At 40.5% G+C, this 21,224-nt stretch overlaps 1 protein-coding gene across 1 annotated transcript in view; it reads right to left on the bottom strand.

Moving 5' to 3' along the window:
- The window catches only part of LOC141796692 (solute carrier family 23 member 2), a 75,345-nt gene extending 70,662 nt beyond the window's left edge, over nucleotides 1-4,683 (bottom strand). Inside the window, exon 1 of the mRNA XM_074677938.1 lies at nucleotides 4,612-4,683. Within this exon, the coding sequence (XP_074534039.1) occupies nucleotides 4,612-4,683 (72 nt within the window). The remainder of the gene's footprint in view (nucleotides 1-4,611) is intronic.
- Nucleotides 4,684-21,224: the final 16,541 nt, after the last annotated feature.

The following is a 21,224-nucleotide window of genomic DNA, read 5'->3' as shown; positions in this document are numbered from 1 at the left end:
TGAAAAAAAGGAAACAAATCATCCGAAATTCTTTGCACCCATGATTCCTGGCATAAGAAGACATTCTGTATCAGAGGTGGTAGGAAAAACTCAGGGCACCAGAAACCGTATAAGCCCCAGTTTATGATCACATGCATTAGTGACATGAAATCAGCAGAATTTGGTAGAAAGTGTGAGTTTTCACAGTTTCCACATGATGGCAACACACTGTGGGGAAATTACTGGACTCCGCTGTGACTGCTGTTAAAAACTTTTTTAGAAACTAGGGGTGGGAGAAAAAATCATTGTATCAAGGTATCATGGTTTTTGTTCAACAATTTCAAATCTTGATTTTTTGTTGAAAAAAAAATTTTTTTTTTGCTCCCCCAAATTTAAGATTTACATTGAGGTGTCAGATCTTCTGACTAAATCCTACAAACCGACACGCATGTGATGTGTGTATTTTTGGGGAAAATATGGCTACAGATAAAGTCTGTACACATCATCATCATCATTTAACTTTTTCACTTGGTCTGGTGATCAAAAAGTGAAGTAAAAATTGCAAAAATCAGGATATCCATGCATCGCAATTTAGATTGAATCAGCCCCCCAAAAATTGTAATAGAATCCAATCTGGAGAAAAGCATATTGTCCCAGCTCCATTAAAATATCTGATCAATTAATTAATTTATTCATTTATTTATTTATTGTTATGGGGTTAACGCTGTTGCACTGCAAGAACTGGAATCTTACCAAGTGTCAATGCCACATTTTAAGTAAAAAGTGTCTTCTTACATTTAATGTGAGCCACATTCACCTGGTCAGTCCAGAAAATTGTCTTGTAAAGACAAAAATGAGGTCTCAACTGTTTCTAACAAGTTGAATAAATCTGCCATTGGAATAAGAAAAAAAAATGCTCAAAAGTTCAATTTAAACTAGAGTAATGTTTCAACAACATGTTTTTCTTGTTCCACTGGTAGATGTTTTTTTTATTTGTTACAGCAATTCAGACCTCATTTTGTCTTTAAATAACTTGAAATAAGACATTTTTCTGGACCGGTCAGGTGAATGTGGGTCGTACTAAGTCTAAAAAAACACTTTCTACTCAAAATAAGACAGAAACACAAGAAAAGATTGATATTCTTTGCATTGTAGACACTCTGCTGCAGCTTATGATGTCCTCTTCCTGTCACAGCGGGTTTTTTCCGTCTAGCTTAAATAATTCTACCTTAGCTTAGTCAAAACATTTTTTTCCCTCCACCTCCCAAACTGCAGAGCTGACCCTGCCAGATCAGAAATATGTATTACTGTACGGAAAAAAAAAAAAAGAAAAAAAAACTAACTTAGACTTTCCTAATTTTCACAAAGCAAAAAGTGGTTTTTATTTCAGCTCTTATACCCTTATTTACTTAACATATTAAATCTGATTACATTTTTAAAGACATACTTTGATTTTGTCTGTTTGCTGCGATAAAAAGTAGGGCTGCAATGACAATGATGAAATCGATAAAAATCGTTTAGTAAAAGCGTCAACAATGTTTTTACATAATCGATGCACTGTGCTGCGTAGTTTCTATATTAGTTTCTCTTTAATTTATTTGTCTTCTTCCTTTCTGTCGGATTATTTAGTGGTTGCCAACTAGCTGAAGGTGCATTACCGCCACCTACTGGACTAAAGTGTAGATTGCCTGGGCTGTGGGGCTGTATGCGTCACTTGTAAACAGATCAGCGTGGTGGAGGAGAAGCCGAGCCGGCAGTTGAGAAGAACAAGTAAACACTAGGGCTGTCATTTTAACGCGTTAATTAGATTAATTAATTACACCGCAAATTAACGCGTCATAAAAATTAACGCAGATTAATCTGGATCCCAAACCCGCGAGGCGTTCAAAGACGCACTTATTTTCAAATGTCTAGCATTTACAAACCGTTGTCCTACATGAAAAAAGTGGTATTCTCGTCAGATTTTCAAATTCCCGATGGTCCTTGAATGTATCACACCTAGCAACATGCTTTAAACCGGGGGGAAGAGCGAGCGCTGTTAAGGGGACTGCCGTCCACATCTCGTTTATTCACTCGTCCTTTTTGAAAATCTACAGAAAATCAACCGTTTTCTCAATTCTGAAAAAAACAGATAATTCTACACTCTCTACTGCATCAGACAAGCCCTGAATGATCGAAAAAGGTCTTGTATTTAAATCTAAAGAATTCTTTGAAAATTTGCTTCCATCTTCCTGGTGTCATGTTTCAGCTTGGGGCTGCTCTGCACCAATGAGCAACAGTTTGTGTGTTCAGAGCATGTTAAACTGAGAATACTTCACTTTTCTTTGATCCAAGACTTGAAAAAAGTGTTTTGTACATAGTTCCTCACAGTTTTTAGCCTTTAGCCCTGGTTCTCCTGACCTCATAGAAGTATAGAAGTTCATATTGCAGTGAAAATTGAGTCTACATTGAGTAAAAATGTGAACAGAAGCAAAAACCGTCCTAAAAATCAAATCAGCTTATCTTAGGTGCAGGACTGGGTAGATTTTGTAAAGATAGAACCATAAAACTTTTTTCATTTGTTCCTTATGCCTCAGGGTACCTAAAAATGTGTTGTATATATTCCCACCTTATTCTTAAATGTTTTTAATGTCTTTTAATGTAATTTTAATGTCCTGTAATCCAAATTCTTTATTTTGGGACCTTAAGCAGATATGAGATTAAAATGCGATTAATTAGATTAATTAATTACAAATCCTGTAATTAATTAGATTATTTTTTTAATCGCCTGACAGCACTAGTAAACACATGAATGATGTCAGAGCTGGAGAAGCCGTTAGTCCAGAAAGTTCTAGAACTTTTCATGAGTAAGCACACAGCGCGTCAACTGACAAAAATGACCTCAGATGGAACGGCAGGACGACTGCTACAGTGATCCAGTTCTTAAAACACAAACATGTTGGGCTCATTGATGATGAGCCGGGAGCTCAACAGCGAGGTGAGGAGCTACAAAATCCCACATGCACTCCTTTATATGTTGTGAAATGCATGGTATTGCTGAAAACCACGAGGAGTTCATTAAACTAATGTTAGCATCAGCGTTAGCTGCCACAGATAGTGGTAGGGCAGAGGGGGTGAACTGTCTGACCTGCAGATAAACAGATTGAGGACACTTTTTTTTTTTTTATTTGCCTTTTTGGCTCAATAAGTTCTTGATCTGATGACATAACAATATATTTTCTGTTGTTTTGCCCAAACTGTTGATTCTTTAAGTGACAATACATTCATATCACTTTTTATACTTTATAAATGTAGCATCTGGTTGGTTTAATTATGTTCAAATTTGTTGGTTCTTTGTATATATCATTAAGCAAACAATATTAATAAACTAAAATAACAACGCATGTTTGATTTTGTGAATTTAACTATTATGCATCCTATTTTTCATCCTATTTTTTACCGATTCCTCGATTAATCGATTACTAAAAAATCGGTAGGTGCAGCCCTAATGAAAAGCAAATCTGGAAATGAAACCCTGTTGGAACATCAGAGACATAAAAAAGGCGTTTTCATGAACAGTGAAGGTGAAATGTCCTTTACAGGCTACTGTACGTGCTCCTCTAAGCTGATCTCTAGCATCTTAACTCGACTGCTGCGGCGTAGAATCGTTCGGTCTCGCCGTCCACATCACGTGAAGTTTTGTGCTCCTGCTCTGAATCAGTTATCTGCTACCATCCGCCTCAAGAAGAAGAAGAAGAAGAAGAAGAAGTGACTGCTGGGATTTCTCTCTTCACCACATGTGGAAAGTTTGAAGAAAATCTTTTAAGGTGTGAGAAGTTTTTTAAGTCGTAAAACTGCTGCGTTGTATCGTGGTATCAATGAAAATACATTTCACGTTTCGTTATTTCGAGTTGTTTCAGCTTTAAAAACACATTAAGTTGCAGAAACAACACGCTGCTGAACAAAAGAGCTCTTGTGTAATACGTTTACGTGAAATGATTGATAAAAATATTCTGGATGCCAAAATAAAACCCCTAAATCCACATCTTTGGGCTCATTGTTTGTTAAAAATCCCTCTCCGGGCTTTCAAACAGGAGTGTCACATCGTCCATAATACCCGGATTAAAATAATTAATGAGGCCAAATTTTTCTGCTTGTGTGATTTTACAGACGTTGACAGACCGATGTGTGTGAAAAGCTGCGTGTTTGTTTCTGAATTCTTCAAATAACTGCGATGGATGAAAAAAACTGGGAAACATCAGCTGTGTACACTTGCTCACCCCATGCAGCCCGAGATTTCACAACCAACACACACACTCACACACATAAACCACACGCTGACTTCAATGCCCTGTATTTAGATCACTGCTCCAGCTTTAAGTTTCATCAAAAGCTCTTCTAGTTGGAGCATGAAGTGTATCTTTTTCATCTTTGCGTCAGATCTTTGAAACCTTACAATCGATCGCTCTGAGGGGTTTGTGGGAGCACGCACACTCTGATTCACATTCCTCCGAGGCTTATGCTCAGCTTTAAAGCGCTCTAATGAAAGAAAACACTCTTTCTTTTGAACCGAATCATAAAAACAAGAAATTCTTTGCCAGAATTTCACACTTTTGTATTTTTCTGTTGAATTCAAGAAACTCAAGAACTCACCCCAAACGCAGGATTAACCGTCCCCTGCTCCCCCAGCCCCAGCTCGATTTTCTCCTCTGCGGTAAGATGCATCACGCCGAACAGGACGGAGTCACAGCTGCTGCTCAGGATGAGAGGAAAACCCTGACTGGCAGCAGACCTAAAGGGTCAATACGACCGAGCACCTCACAGCGGGGAAAGTGAAGAAAGCCAGAAAGAAAAAAAAAAAGACAGAGAGGAACCCGGTTAATTTCTAATCTCCTCACCGGGTCTGAAACATTAGCGCTCTGCTGCTCAGCAGATGTAAGCGTCAGTTACTCAGAGTTACGGTCATGTGCCTGCTGTTGTGTGACGATGGATCCTATGAGAGGAGACAAGCCTGTTTCTCACATGCATCTTTGATTCCTCACACTCATTACAAAGCTCTTCTCCTGTCAAAACTTTGAATTTAACACTTGGTCATACAACACCTGATGCCTTCATGAGATGACATCCTGATCACGTACCTGAGAAAATGTTAACTCTTATGGTTCAAAGGAAGGAGGTCTGCTTGGAAGTGACACAAAGAGCCTCTTTACATCTGCTGTCAATATTTATCCAAAATCATGGATTCATTAACTTTAAGCCTGCAACCACAAAAACAGCATCGCTGGAGACTGATGACCCCCTGTCACGTGAATAAACTAACAGACCAATCCAAAAACAGAAGGGTATAAGATCATTAATTTACCTGCTCCGTTGGTAAATATTCTATCTATGGTCACATGTTGCTATGTTTCCTAAATGAATCTGCCTTCGCTGATCAACGTCATCCTCCTTTTTATTCACCTAAAGGGTCCTCGACAAAGAAATTTGACTTCTATTTTTTTTTCCATTTTTTAACAATAGTGGATTGGAAGACATTTCTTGAAACCTTCATCAGAATTTTAACACCTGCTCCTTGCTCGGCTATAACCAATGTCAACACTGGCTTCATAGTCTACTATAACCAGCTTGACAACAGCTCAAATCTTGACTATAACCAAGCCGACACCAGCTCCTGGCTCAACACCAGTCGACACCCACCCTTTGCTAGGCTCTCAGGGTGACACCAGCTCCTCAACCGACTATATCCAGGCAGACACCAGCTCTTTGCTGGACTCTAACCAGGTCGACACCTGCTCTTTGCTGGACTCTAACCAGGTTGACACCGGCACCTTGCTCAACCCTAACCAGGTCGACACCGGCTCCTTGCTCACCTTGCCCGACCCTAACCAGGTCGACACCGGCACCTTGCCCAACCCTAACCAGGTTGACACCGGCACCTTGCCCGACCCTGACCAGGTCGACACCGGCTCCTCGCTCGGCTATATCCAGGGCAAACTTGACACGGGGCAAACACCGGCTCCTCACACAAATATAACCAGGCCGGCATCGGCTCCTTGCTCGACTATAACCAGGTCGACACCGGCACCTTGCCTGACATTAACCAGGTCGACACCGGCACCTTGCCTGACATTAACCAGGTCGACACCGGCACCTTGCCCGACCCTAACCAGGTCCACACCGGCTCCTTGCCCGACCCTGACCAGGTCGACACCGGCACCTTGCCGGACCCTAACCAGGTTGACACCGGCTCCTTGCCCAACCCTAACCAGGTCGACACCGGCTCCTTGCTCACCTTGCCCGAACCTAACCAGGTCGACACCGGCCCCTTGCCCAACCCTAACCAGGTTGACACCGGCACCTTGCCCGACCCTGACCAGGTCGACACCGGCTCCTCGCTCGGCTATATCCAGGGCAAACTTGACACGGGGCAAACACCGGGTCCTCACACAAATATAACCAGGCCGACATCAGCTCCTTGCTCGACTATAACCAGGTCGACACCGGCACCTTGCCTGACATTAACCAGGTCGACACCGGCACCTTGCCTGACATTAACCAGGTCGACACCGGCACCTTGCCCGACCCTAACCAGGTCCACACCGGCTCCTTGCCCGACCCTGACCAGGTCGACTACGGTTCCTTGCCCGACCCTAACCAGGTTGACACCGGCACCTTGCCCGACCCTGACCAGGTCCACACCGGCTCCTTGCCCGACCCTGACCAGGTCGACACCGGCTCCTCGCTCGGCTTTATCCAGGGCAAACTTTAACAGGGCAAACACCAGCTCCTCACACAAATATAACCAGGTGGACATCGGCTCCTTGCTCGACTTTAACCAGGTCGACACCAGCACCTTGCCCGACCCTAACCAGGTAGACTCCGGCTCCTTGCCCAACCCTAACCAGGTCGACACCGGCTCCTTGCCCAACCCTAACCAGGTCGACACCAGCTCCTTGCTCACCCTGCCCGACCCTAACCAGGTCGACACTGGCTCCTTGCTCACCTTGCCCGACCCTAACCAGGTAGACACTGGCTCCTTGCTCACCTTGCCCGACCCTAACCAGGTCGACACTGGCTCCTTGCTCACCTTGCCCGACCCTAACCAGGTCGACACTGGCTCCTTGCTCGGCTACAACCAGGTTGACACCAGCTCCTTGCCCGACCCTTACCAGGTCGACACACACCCCTTGCTCGGCTATAACCAGGTTGACACCACACCGGCTCCTTGCTTGACTTTAACAGGGCAAACACCGGCTCCTCACCAAATTTAACCAGGCCGACACCGGCTCCTTGCTGGACTATAACTAGGCCGACATCGGCTCCTCGCTCAACTATAACCAGGCCAACATCGGCTCTCAAAAGGTTGACCCTAGTTGACCCTGTGTCTCCTTTCATATCTGTGTTGATTGTCCATGTGTCTATTTAGTCTCAGCGTTTCTTGAGTTCTTGGTCAGCCTATTGTCTGTGTTTGCTGTCATGTGTCTCCAAAGTCCGTTCCTGATTCCCAGTCGGAATTTTGTAGATTTTTTTGGTTTTTGGGTTTTGGATGTGTTGAGTTTAGTTACAATAAAAACATTTTTCTTTAATCTTCAACTGGGTCCTCCTTTTGTTTCCTGCTCCTGTGGATCCTGACATATTTTGGGACCTTCACCAAAACAGTGATACCCCCTCTTTAAAGAGGGGGCATTACTTTTTCAAGATATTTTGGGGGGCTTTTCATGCTTTAAATGATAGATGAGAGGACAGTAGATAGAGAGCAACAAAGTGGGGAGTGACATGCAGGCTGGACTCGAACCCGGGCCACCCTCTGGAGGGCAAACGCCATGGGGTGTGATCTAAACTGCAAGGCCATTTGCGCCTCAAGAGGGGGTTCTACTTTTGTTCCAAAAACAAGACGATTTAGAAAGGTGGCCAATCAGAAGGAAGAGGGAGCCTTAAAGAGACAGGTGCTGTGTTTCAGATAGAGACTAAACTAAGGATTTTCTAAAACACCAGGGAGTAAAAGATATGCATAAACCATGCTAAGATACTTCTACCAGAGGAAAAAAATAAAGACTAAAACAATCATAACCCCCTCTTTAAGGCTGTATTTATAGTATGAAAATTTGGCTCTAGAAAGTAAAGGTACAGCCATGTCCGAGCTGATTGCAATCACCATGTAAAATTCAACATTTTCTGTTTCAGTTTGTGTTTTTTTTCTCCAGTTTTTGAGCTTAACGTTACTCTTTGGATGGAAAACCAGCTGAGGTCTGAGATGTTTTGGATATAATGCAGCAGAAATCACAGCTGACTGTCTAAACCCAATACACAATAAGTTACTTTGTTTATGCTCTGAGTTAATCTTTTTCTCAAAAAGCAAAGGGCGATGAATATTCACTGCTTGACTTCAATCACAGAACGTGATATTTTATCACTTTGTGACTGGACATGTCCGCCCATTCGCTTTAAATCAGAGTTTACTGTTTTCACAAACCTGGGAACCAGAAATGATTCATCCCACTCGAGTCAGGAGTGTTGTTACTTCTGCTCGCTTCTGTCCTGAAAAGCACCCAACATCACACACATACACACACAAACACACACAGAGGCACTCTGATATAGTAGGCAGTGTTATCCTCAGGTGAAAAGACACTATAAAGAATGTAGTTTCATTTTTTTATGATTTTATTAATACGGCTCTAGTATCAAGCTTTTTAATAACAACCAATCTGTGTTAAAACTTAATTCTCATTGCTCCAAAGAATAAAAAATGGGTGTTAATTATTTAGAGAAAGGAAAGACTCAGGAAAATCTGATGACACCGTATAAATGTGAAGAAATGAGTTTCTGTTGACAATCTGACAAAAACATCTGCTTACTTTTTAAGATAATAATAAAGACTGCTTGGAGGAAAGTTTAACAATCAGTTTTAATTTATTTGGAGAGCACAAAGCTCCTTGATTCAGTCTTAATCTCTGAGATGTCACTAAACCTGAAACCTCATCTGACCAGAAGCTTCACGTTTTACCTCATTCACCATGCAAGGCTGGAGAAACGGACACGCATGAGTGGATGAATGAAAAGGTTAAAATCACTGTTCCGCGTGCCAAATGTGAGCTAATTTCCTCCCTAACAGAATGAGGAATCGGTTAGCTGCTGCGTCACGGTGGGTTTGGAGAGCCGTCATGAGAGGTGCATTCACAGAGATGGGCTCTGCTGTCCTCACAGGAGCAGCAGATCCAGGCTTGGACTTTCTGAAGTTCAGGATCCTCAGTTTATGAGGAAAACTATGAAGGGACTTAAAACAAAGTACATAAAGCATCAGTATCTACAGAATTTAGATTATCATTACCACAGTCCTGTTAAATGGGGCTGTGAGGAGTTTCTAAGTGATCTTGAAAAAGTCTCCCTTCTAGATATATGCCTGATTTTAATCCACACTTTAAAATGAGATTATCAGCACCGACATTGATTATTCTTAAATGCTACATACAGCTGATGAAGTTTAGCTGAGAGAAGAGAGGTCTGTGTTTTTCTCTTCTAGAAATGATTTCTGTGATTAATTTTGTAGTGATGGTGGACACTGTAGCCTAACTGTCAGACAGAAAAAGGACAGAAGAGCAGAAGAAAAACAAAAACAGGAGAGAGATAGAGCACCAGCTAAAGGCTAATACATGAGCTAAAGGCTAAAAAAGGAGCCAAAGGCTTAAACACAGGCGAAAGGCTGAGACACGGACTGAAGGCTAAAACACAAGCTAAAGGCTAAAACACGGGCTGCAGGTGAAAACATAAACTATAGGCTTAAACAAAAGCTAAAGGCTAAAACATGGGCTAAAGGCTTAAACACAAGCTAAATGCTAAAACATGGGCTGAAGGCTTAAACACAAGCTAAAGGCTTAAACACAAGCTAAATGCTAAAACATGGGCTGAAGGCTTAAACACAAGCTAAAGGCTTAAACACAGGCTAAAGGCTTAAACACAAGCTAAAGGCTAAAACGTGGGCTAAAAGCTTAAACACAAGCTAATGGCTAAAACATGGGCTGAAGGCTTAAAAACACAAGCTAAGGCTAAAACATGGGCTAAAGGCTTAAACACAAGCTAAAGGCTAAAACATGGGCTGAAGGCTTAAAAACACAAGCTAAGGCTAAAACATGGGCTAAAGGCTTAAACACAAGCTAAAGACTACAAACTAAAGAGTAAATCACAAGCTAAAGACTAAAACCTGGGCTAAAGGCTCAAACACAAACTAAAGACTTAAACAGAGGCCTAATTAAAAAAATACAGCCTAAAGGCTAAACATGAGCTAAAAGGGTAAACACAAGCTAAAGGCTGCAACACATGGTAAAAGCTAAAACAAAAGCTAAAGGCTTAAACACAGGCTATATTCAAAAACACAGCCTAAAGGCTAAAACATGAGCTGTATGCTAAAACACACTGGCTAAAGGCTTAAACATAAGCTACAGGCGAAAACACATTGCAGGCTAAAACACACTGACCAAAGGCTAAAACATTAGCTACAGGCTAAAACACAAGCTGTAGGCTAAAACACAAGCTGTAGGCTAAAATGCAAGCTGTAGGCTAAAACACAAGCTGTAGGCTAAAACACAAGCTGTATGCTAAAACACAGTGGTTAAAGGCTAAAATATGAGCTACAGGCTTAAACAAAAGCTCAAGGCTAATGCATAAGCTAGAGGCTAAAGCTCAGACTAAAGGCTTATACATAAGCTTTCAGCAAAGATACAGGCTTAAGTCAAAAACAGTAGCTAACGGCTAAAACACGTGTAAATCAGTTTGTGCTAATGTTGGCTCCAACCCACAGTCAGCAGTTATTCTGCAGTGGTCTGTTCAAACTTGAGAGTCTATCAATAAAATGAAGAGCCAGGTTACGTTAGCTCTGCTTGGTGAGGTTGGAGTTGGTAGATGAGCTCTGGTAGGACAGAACCAGGTTTCACTAACGTTACACGTTACAGACACGTCTCAGATCACCGGGCTGTGAGGAGAGAGAAATATAGCCGGCTGCTAAACTACGGTACAAACTGACAAAGTTAGCTTGTTGTCAGGTTTCAATAGCTCTACCTAACTGTTGGTAAATACCTTACCTCATGGAGCTGAATCTGGTAAAAAGTTGACTTGGACAAAGAAAATTTGGTTAAATCTCCATTCATTTCTAAAACAAACACACGTCTCGTTGAAAGTCATGTCTTAATGACTGTGTACATGAGACTCTGGACCAAAACGTTTAACTTCCTCTGTCGAATCCTAGGGATGTCTTCAGACGGTTTGCTGTTTTCAATAAACTGATACTAGTTTTGAGTTTGTTTGGGTGGCCATACTCTGAAAACCCAAAAAGAGGACACCCTACCCATCCTCTTGGAGATACGGCTTTATAAACCGTACATTCATTTAACCCTATACTGCTGATTGTATCATATTTGATACATTAGTTTTAAATAACTGCCTTTTCAACATGACAGTTTTCTAATGGAAGATAGAACGCAGCTGAAGATTTACTTTGGCCCTTTTCAAAATGGCTGCTCTTAAAAAACCATTCATATACTTTTATTTTTCATTTTATTTTATTTTTTATTTTTGCAGGGAAATTGTCACTAAATTTCAAGAAGTTATGGTAAGGATATCATCCAAATTAACACATTTTTAAAAAAGAAAAAATAAGTATTTCCTGCATTGAAATAATACATTTTTACAACAAAATCTCACCAAAACTTCCCAATTCATCAAGTAAGATCCAAAAATATATCATAACAAAATTTAATTGCAGTGTTTTGTGAACTTGGTTAGAAAGGTTAAACATCTCAGTTCCAGAAAAAAAAAAAAAAAACATAAAATCCAGAAAATAGAATTTGGGTGGTATTTTTGATGGGTCAGGCTGTACAGGGTTAAACATGAAAATGAAAATGAAAATGGTTAAATATGAAAATATGTGCGTGTACAGAGCCAGGAAAATAGCCTTTGAAAAGTTGACTTTTTATCTCATTCTTTGACTTCAACAAGAGTCCCTGAAGATAGTCTCAGCTTCCCCTTCTGTTTTCTGCAGCAAGTTGATGTTTATTTATTTTTTATCTTTCTGTGTTTATCCTGTTCCTCTTGTTCCCTCGTAGTTGCTCTACATGATTCACCACTCAAAGACTTGTAGCTACGGTCGGATCAGGACCACGATTAGGTCTCTTGTTGGAGCAGTAGGCCTGCTGTTCAGTCCTCTTTTATTTAGTACACCACTAAATGTCACAGCATCACATAAAACCACGTGTGAGGAGATGAAGCAGTCTGTGATTGTCTCCTCACAGAGGCGACCTGGTGCGACGATGAATCTCAGAGGCAGCTTGTGAATATCAGACAGTTAAACCTTCTTCCCTTGACGGCTTCACTTTGATTTCTTTATTCACTCCTCTCTTCATCTCTGTGTGTTTTGACTACAGAGCGCCCGCTCATTCACGCTCTGCGTTTCCCAAGGTCTTCGTGGCTTTTCTCCACGCCGTCTTTTCTCTTCGAATGGACACATTTCTTTCCACGAGGTTGCCGTAGAGATCTGGTGCCACAGGTGTCTGAGGAGATTGGAAACGGTGGTGGTCGTGCTGAAAGGAGTCTTTGTACCTTCAGACTCTCACATTTCACCACAATGTCGTGGTGAGTCTTACACGTGATGAAACTAAAGAGGTAGGAATACCTCCTTCTAGGGAAAGCTGTAACTTTTTTTACTCTTACACATCTTATTTTATCAGAAAAGACCTCTGAACACTGAACACCTCAAACCATTTTGAACCAAAGGTGATGAATGACACTTTCCTTGTTTGTTTCCAGGCTCTGATGAACTGTGACATCTTGTGACCAAACAAATAAACACAACTTTGTGTCTCTGCGATCAGAAGGAGGTCACTCAGTCGCCACCATGAAAAAGGTGGTCAGCACGAGTGTTACTGTCCTCTGGGACGCTCAAGGTCACTTAGATGCTCTCATTAGCAAAGACTCAGCTCTTACGGAGGTTCCAGTCTCGCCTGTGGGAGTCTGAGAAAGTCTAAAATGTGGAAACAGACACATTACAGATAGTAGACGTTACCTAACATGAACCACGAGTTATAAAACTTCCTCCCCTCCTTCAGGCAATTTGTATCGGCTTTGTTTTAGCAGTGAGATATGAGGGATCAGCACATGATGGGATGTTAAAAGGTTGTGGTCATTTCGGGACAAACACACACACTTAGATGTGTTTTAAGGACAAAAAAAAGATGCTCAAGGTAACCCAAGGCTGTTCTCAACCATGTAACATCTTAACAAGACTCTCCTTTCTCAGGATTTTACACTAAGATGTCAGTGGAGTGTTACTGTTGCAGCCAATTTTGTGTTTCATGTTTTTTTCTGAAGGAATAAAATCAATTTTTGAGCAAAAAACTAAAAAAAAAAAGACGTGAGATGAGAGTGAAGCCGTGTTTCCACCAAGTAGTCTAGTTCAGATCTGTGCGGTTTGGTGCAGGTTGGCCCCCTTGTGGTAGGCGGTGTATAAGCCAGATGCCGATAGCTGCATCGGTTACATACTAGCGTGACGCCATAGCAGTGTGATGCAGTGTACCCCACTAATAAATATAACCAAGAAGAAAAACGTGGCAAAAAGTGACGATTCTTTCAACCAATCAATGGTCTGCAGCGTTGTAGCTCCACCTTCTGAGATCAGATCAGTTTTAGTCTGGCACCCTAATGGGAGGGTCCCAGAAAGTGGGATGGATCGTTTTGGTTATTGAAAGATCTGTCTCCGGATTAGTCGGTAGAAACGCCATAAAATGTGAGCCGGAGCTTCAGCATCCCCAAGTCTGAGGCGACGGTCTTTGCCAGAAGTGAAAGAGTTTTTAGCCCTGTTTCCACTGAGTGGCAGCCTTCAGTCTAAGAATATGAGACAATGGTGAAGTGCTAAAATCTGCTGTTTCTGGAGTGTTTGCTTGAGGCTGGCTCTGGAAGTATCGGAAGTCACAAACATACCAAGCCAAAAAAAAGCTGTTTTCAAAGCAAAAATGAACCTATTTACAGCCTGGTTCAAAAAACGTCTCCTGTCTGAATCACTAATTTTACTATCAGCACACACTGTACGGGGGTGAACTTTTCCAACTCAGTGGAAATCTTATCAAGTGTTTTTGTCTTGTTTAAATCGTCTTGTTATACTCGGTGTGAGTCCCATTTAACTGATCAGAAAAAATGTCTTGTTTTGAGATATTTAAAGAAAAAAACGAGGTCTGAATTACTTGTAATAGGTAAAAATAAAAACCTGCCAATGGAACATAAAAAATTTGCTTGAAACTAGAATAATGTCTTAATACAAGTAACTTTTCTCTTGTTCCATTGGGAGATTTTTTTTACTTGTCAGAAGAAATTCAGACCTTATTTTGTCTTTAAAAAACTTGAAACAAAACATTTTTCTGGACACGTCATTTGAATGTGGCTCATATTAAGTCTAAAAAGTCATTTTTTACTCAAAATAAGACAAAAACACTTCGTAAGATTTCAGTTTTTTGCAGTGTAACATCCCGAGCTCGCCCAATTAGAGGCACAGCTCAGGTCATGTAACTGACAGGCGCCCTCGAAGCCCTTTCCACTTCCAATACCACTTCCACTCCTGCGATAGCCGATCTGCTTCAAAATCTGTTTCAGGAACAGACGGGTGACGTTGGAGAGACTACGCCCATGAATACAGTCTATGGTTTGCACCACGTGGTCCAGTTTGGATCGGTAAAGCCTGATCCTGTTGGTGTTTCCACAGCAAATCCTGCCCCTCTTGGTAGGTATGAACAATAGGATTACAAAGTGCACAGACTGTTAAATATTTGTATGTACACATATATATAGGAACAGTCAAATATAAAGACGCATCAGTCTTAAAATTTACACATGTGCATGGACGAATTCAAAAGTGTAAAAAGAAAAAAAATATATATTAAAAAAAAAAAACTGAAAAAAAGTTCACAAACATATTTTTTGATTCCTACATTTAATCTATTTAATTTATAATTTATTATCCCACATTTAATAGAATTTACCAAATAAATTATACATTTGTATTTTGTTAAGTTTATTTACCAGTTGTTCAGTCTGCATTTGCAAACTGTCATTTGTGAACCTCGCTGCATTTGTTTGTAGATTTTTGAGACTTTTCTTTTCTATTCAGCCAATTATCCTCACACAGATTTGGATGTATGGCTGTTTTCCAGACAGCCTGCTACATGTGACTGTAATAGGTAGTAAACACTGCATACTGCTTCTGCATTAGCTTGAAGCTGTAGTGTCTAGTGTTCGTGTCTATGGGTAATCAGAAGCTTCAAGCTCACGTCTGTGCTTATCGATTCTTGTTTTTGTGCAAGAGTTTCGACATTCATATCTGTTAAGTGATCACCTGTTTTTCTATTGTTTTAAGTAAAATTTGTCAGTTTGTTATACTCGAGTCACATTCACCTGGCCAGTACAGAAAAATGTCTTGTTTCGAGTTATTTAAAGACAAAAATGAGGTCTGAATTTCTTGTGGCAATTTAAAAAATTCTGACAATGGTAAAAGAAAAATTTACTTGAAAATTTGCCAGAAACTAGAAAAATGTCTTAAAACAAGTAACCATTCTCTTATTCTATTGAAACTTTTTTTTTTAGTTGTTACAGCAATTCAGACCTCAGTTTTGTCTTTAATCAACTTGAAATAAGACGTTTTTCTGGGCTGGTCAGGAGAATGTGGCTCATATAAAGTCTAAAAAGACATTTTTTTTTACTGGAAACAAGACTAAATCACTTGCTACTGTTTTAGTTTTTTCTTTCGTGCAAATTTGTAAATATTGTGACTAATGTGACTGTGTAGACAAAAGCCTGGGCACACACCCTCGATCACTGTGACTGGGGGTCCTGGGTCTTTTCTGTCCCCCTGCTCAGGGTTTATGGTGCTTTCAGTCTGGTACAAGTCCTTCTCTCATCACACCAGTGTCCCTGAGGCTAAAAATATCAACAGTGCTAATTTTAGCCTTAGGGTCAAAGGTCATCCCCACATCACCAGTGTGAAATGTTGCATTAAACTACAAAGGAACTGATGCTCTTTCAAGAAGCCTCTGAAGCATCTTTACCTCACCACAGACAGCTCATTATATCTCAAATGTTGTTAACATTGCTGTCCACAAGGTGGCAGCACACCCTAAGCCAGACGTTAGGAGCATCCTGCTGAACACAGATGTAAACAGACAGCTGAATGGAGCTGGTTCAGTGAGATACCTGAGTTATTTGGTGCCAGGTGAGAGAATACTGAACCAAAGCAGCTAAAACTGAGCTAATCAGGTTGGTTTTGATGCACCTGCTCAGGTGACTTGACTCATCTTCCCTCTTTACATTTCTGGACCTCAACTTTATCCATTTCATTTGCTTTAGTGCTGGGATTTTAAAGACACCACGCTTATTCAAACTCAGCATATGCAGCCTCCTCTCTGTCGTTGAGAACATAAACTCCATTCATGCTCAAGTTCATGTTTACAGAGCTACATTCACAGGACAAACACGGTAAATCCTAATATGCTGTAATAACCCTCTGAGGCCGTTACATCTTACTGCAGTGTAAGATTACCGAGGGTAATCCAGCACTGAGACCTTTGGATTTAGACCACATAACCCCCGGGAGAATTAAGTCATTCATAAAGTGGGCGATAACACCCTGTTCTTCTGTGCAGCCGCTGCAGCGCTGACCCCAATGACTCAGAAATGACAGAGTTTTGTGTTCATTTGTCTGGGAATATGGTCTAACTCATGTTTTAGTGTGTGCACTTTGCACCTGGCTCAAAAACTGGATCGAAGAGCCAAACTGAAAATGTAATAATGACATGTTCAAACTACTCTTACAAGAAAAACCATCATGCATTGCTTTCTCCTTATACTTTACACAGTTAGGGGTCATAGTACAGGCACAGTGTGGAGAAAGTCAACAAATCTGCAAAGAGCTGTTTTTCAATGAGGGATTGAAAATCCCGTGAGGAGCTTTTACCTAGCTATTAAAAAATTTTGAACCAATGCCTTTGTATGACCCACAAGCCAAATGTAAGCATGGTGATGAACTGTTGTAATCAGGGGAGCTCCTCCAGGTACACATAGAAAGCCAGAGAGCACCAGAACAGAGCCATTCTGACAATTTTACCTTTTTACTGTAAACCATAATCTCTGTGATGTCATCCATTTGTTTCTCATTCAGAGTTTTGATGCCTATTGTTGACAGCCCTTATTGGAAAGGTTAGGATGAGGCATTTAGTGTCTTTACAGACAGCTGTCAAAGTCCATCAAAAATCGATTGAGTCTCGTTTTAAACTCACCTATTCTGCACTGCTTTTAAATTTGTTCAACCCCTTGATGCCTGTAGTTGCAAATTTGCGACATATCCCGTCAGGTCTCGATGCAGCTGAAATGACCTTTGCATCTCATTATTACCTATTGATTCATATTCTACACAAACCAAAGATAGAACCTGATCCACTATGTCACAATTTATTGGTCAGGGTCTGAACTTCCTATGTCGGTAAATAGATAATATAACTTAGTTATAACTATTGTGTGTGCTATACTCAAATTTACAATCTCCACTCAATTTAACATCTGTGTTTTATGCAAAAATGCATAAAATCAATCTATCTTTTAAATTGTTGATTTTATTCAGGCAGTAAGGTGTTAATTTTTGTAATCTCTCTTAAAGTGGCATATTAAGTTACAACCACCTTTACGTCACTTTCTTCATACATTTTATTTATTTATTTATTTATTTATTTATTTATTTATTTATTTATTTATTTATTTCTATGCTGGTTGGCTTGTACTTAACTGGTATTTCACTACTTTGCATTTTTTTATTGGTTTTTATTTGCAATAAATCTTATATACAACATCAAGTGTTGGAATTTTGAGAAAGCACTCTATAAATTATTACAAATATTATTATTATTATTATTATTATTATTATTATTATTATTATTATTATTATTAATAATAATAATTTTAATTATGTTTTTTTTATTATTATTATTCCTTTATTATTTTCAAGGCCATTCTTGGACTACTGCCTTCCTACATTTACAACCTGATCACTTGGAGATGTGTTGATTCCTATGGTTCGCGCTCAAACGACCTCTTGTTGCTTTCAGTTCCATTTGCTCGCACAGAACAGGGTTAAAGGGCATTTTTATACTCTGCTCCTTCTGCATGGAACATGTTGCAAAAAGACTGGAAATTAACTGATCTTGTGTCTATAAATACATTTAAATCCAGACTGAGAGCACTTGAGACAGCCTCCTCACATTGTACCTGTTTTTCATAATATTAATTTTGATTGTAAATCGCCATAATTTTGCTGCCTAACTTTGCTGCCTCTTGGCCAGGACTCCCTTGAAAAAGAGGTTCTTAATCTCAATGGGACCTGGTTAAATAAAGGTTAAATAAATACTATTATAATGATTATTATTATCATTACCTTTATTAAAATTAGGCATGCCCTGGACAAAACAGACAAAACTTGGAATTTTAATAATTTCAAAATAATGAGTTATGCAAAAAAAAAAAAAAAAAAAAAAAAAAAGTACACCCCCACAGCGTGTGCTGATAGAGAAATTAGATATTCAGACCCAACTGATTTCATCAACCAGGCTGTAAACATGTTTATTTCTGCCATAAAGATAAGCTTTTTGAATGGGTGTGTATGTGGTTTCTGCTGGTTCTGCAGCCAACCTCTAGTGGACACTTGAGGAACTGCAGCTTTTTAACACTTCTGCATGGGCTTCATATTTTAAAACTGTCTGTTGCTACTTTTTAATTGCAAGCAAATAAATCTCCTTTTCAGGAGTGGTCCTAACAGAATAGAATAGAATAGAATAGAATAGAATAGAATAGAATAGAATAGAAAATACTTTATTTATCCCCGAGGGGAAATTCAGGAGTCACCGCAGCATTCAAGAAAACAAAAGTAAGAAAGAGTATAGAAAGTGCAAAAAAAGTCCATAAGAAATTAGATGACGACATCCCGTCCACCACTCGTCCACCACTCTCCAGCCCAGCCAGTCTCCACCTCCACAGGGTCCAGGACTGAGCCTCCCCAGCAGTCTGTTCAGTCTCTGTCTCCTGGATCCTGTCTGCTCACAGCAGGCGAAGCTCCTCCAATGTGGCGCCGGCGTCCGATGTCAGCTCCGTCAGCCACGTCCGTGAACAGCACGATGCCACTGGGTTAGCACAGCTAGCTCGTCCATCCCCAGGGGCTAGATCCCACGTTCCCAACAACGATGGATGGAAGGACAGGTCCACGTCGTCACCTCCCAGCTCACATCCGAGAACCAGCACGTCGTCCTCACCTCCTCTTCCTCAGCTCGAGGGAAATCATCAAGCCCTACACTAGTTAGCATTGACATGCTACAGGCTGCTAACAGCTAATTTTGCATGTAAACAATGCAGCCATGGTTACATGTAGGATCTCCAGACAAACACAGGAGAAAAGTAGCAAAAAATACCGCCAAAGCCACAAAAACATTGGTGTCCATGACCGACAATGAACCATACAAAGTGATGATCCACTCCAAATATAAAGATTACGAAAAAGAGACAAAAAATTACAAGAAACGGACAAAGACGAGAGAGCTGCTGCAACAGGCAGCTACTTGGGTAGCGCCTAGCAACGGATTGAATGACAGACTTCATGAGATTTTACGAGTGTTTGGGTGATTAGACCTTTAATCCTTCAAGAAGAAGTTTGGTATTACTAAGATGATCATTTCATTAATGGTAAAACCTGGTTGATTGATGTTGACACACCTTGCAGGGCAGGATGTTGAGGTCACAGCTTAGCCCCACCAACTGTTAAGACCAACAGGAAAATCACTTTTTCACCACAGTGTCAACAGGAAGAGGTGACCTAAGTTTGAATACTTTACGTGAATTAATGATCTATCAGGTTGTACTTTTGCTGTTGGTGAGTTAACCACAATTGGTGCAGGAATTGACCAATCAGAATCAATAACTTTATGCTCAGAGAGGAAATAAGAAGTGTGTCACTCATGGCGGACGAGGAGGACGTAGTCATGTGACTATGTGACGCTCACAGAGAGCATCAGCTGATTTGTTTGCTCTTGCTTGTCTGTGTAACTGTTGATGAGTGTTTGTGTGTTGTATTATTGGCTTTTCCATTAGAGCTCTGCTTACTCTCACACCCATGCAGCACAGACTGTCATACTCTTCAGTAAAGCTGCAGAGTATGCAGAGACGAATCACTGATTTTTTGTAGTTCCTCTTTATCTGAGATGAACTGTTTTACTCTGTTGTCTGTTTTCTTTCAGATTTCAGAGCTTCTCATGTTAAAGCTCATTACCCTCCTCACATCTCTTTTACACTCGATCCTGATGCAAACAAATGGACCATGAGGCGCGATCAATTTAAGCCCGAACGCTGACGCAACACACACCAACATGACCCCTGCTCTGACCTACTATACAATGAAGACCACTGTGCGTGCGTTAATGTGTGTGAGTGTGTGTGTGGGTAGCGATGGCCTTGGGCCTCAGTGAGTTTCTCTGACCCAGTTACATCGATGTTTCAGACATCTAGCCAACTTTTGCTTGCTTGGTTTAATGAATGAGGCTGAATGAAGCAGGAAAACAAACTCTGCCTCGACTGTTTCTCTCTGCTGCTCCCTTCACTTCCTCAAACCATGGCAAGACTTTAGTTTACTGACACTGCTACTGACCGTCACAGGTCCTAAAGTAAAAAAAAAAAAAAATGTCATTGATGCTTGAATAAGATTAACAATCTTAAAGAAAAACTAAAGTTAAGGATAAAAACTTTGTTGAGCAACAGGAGTCCTGTCTAAGGTTACAAGTACAAGAGCCTTTCTGTTGCCCCAATAAAATATATTTTTACTAAATATTAAACTTTAACAAAAAGGTCGAGACAGGTCCAGGCCGCTTGGAATTATTGAGTCCTTACAGGTAACAAGCAGGGTTTACCAAATAAAATGCAGTTTTAATGATGTAACAATGTATCACATTGAACAAATACAACAAATGCATCTTGAATACAAATTTTACAACTATAATGACTTGAAAGTAACATATGCTGTGGCATAAAATGGGTGCTAAGCTAAAGCTAGCCAAAGGGATATATCAGCTATCCTTAGGTATTACTAACGTTCTTTGTGCAACCTTAGGTGCACAAAGAAGTTGTTAGTAAGTTGTTGCTTCTCTTTTGGCTAATTTTGTGTTGCCGGTTTTGCACACAGCAGTTTGTTTTTTGTTTACGTC

The sequence above is a fragment of the Halichoeres trimaculatus genome, unplaced genomic scaffold, assembly GCF_033239565.1.
Source record: "Halichoeres trimaculatus isolate MK-OKI-2021-1 unplaced genomic scaffold, fHalTri1.1 fHalTri1_scaffold_10, whole genome shotgun sequence".
Lineage (NCBI taxonomy): Eukaryota > Metazoa > Chordata > Actinopteri > Labriformes > Labridae > Halichoeres > Halichoeres trimaculatus.
This window is presented reverse-complemented; position numbering and strand designations above follow the sequence as displayed.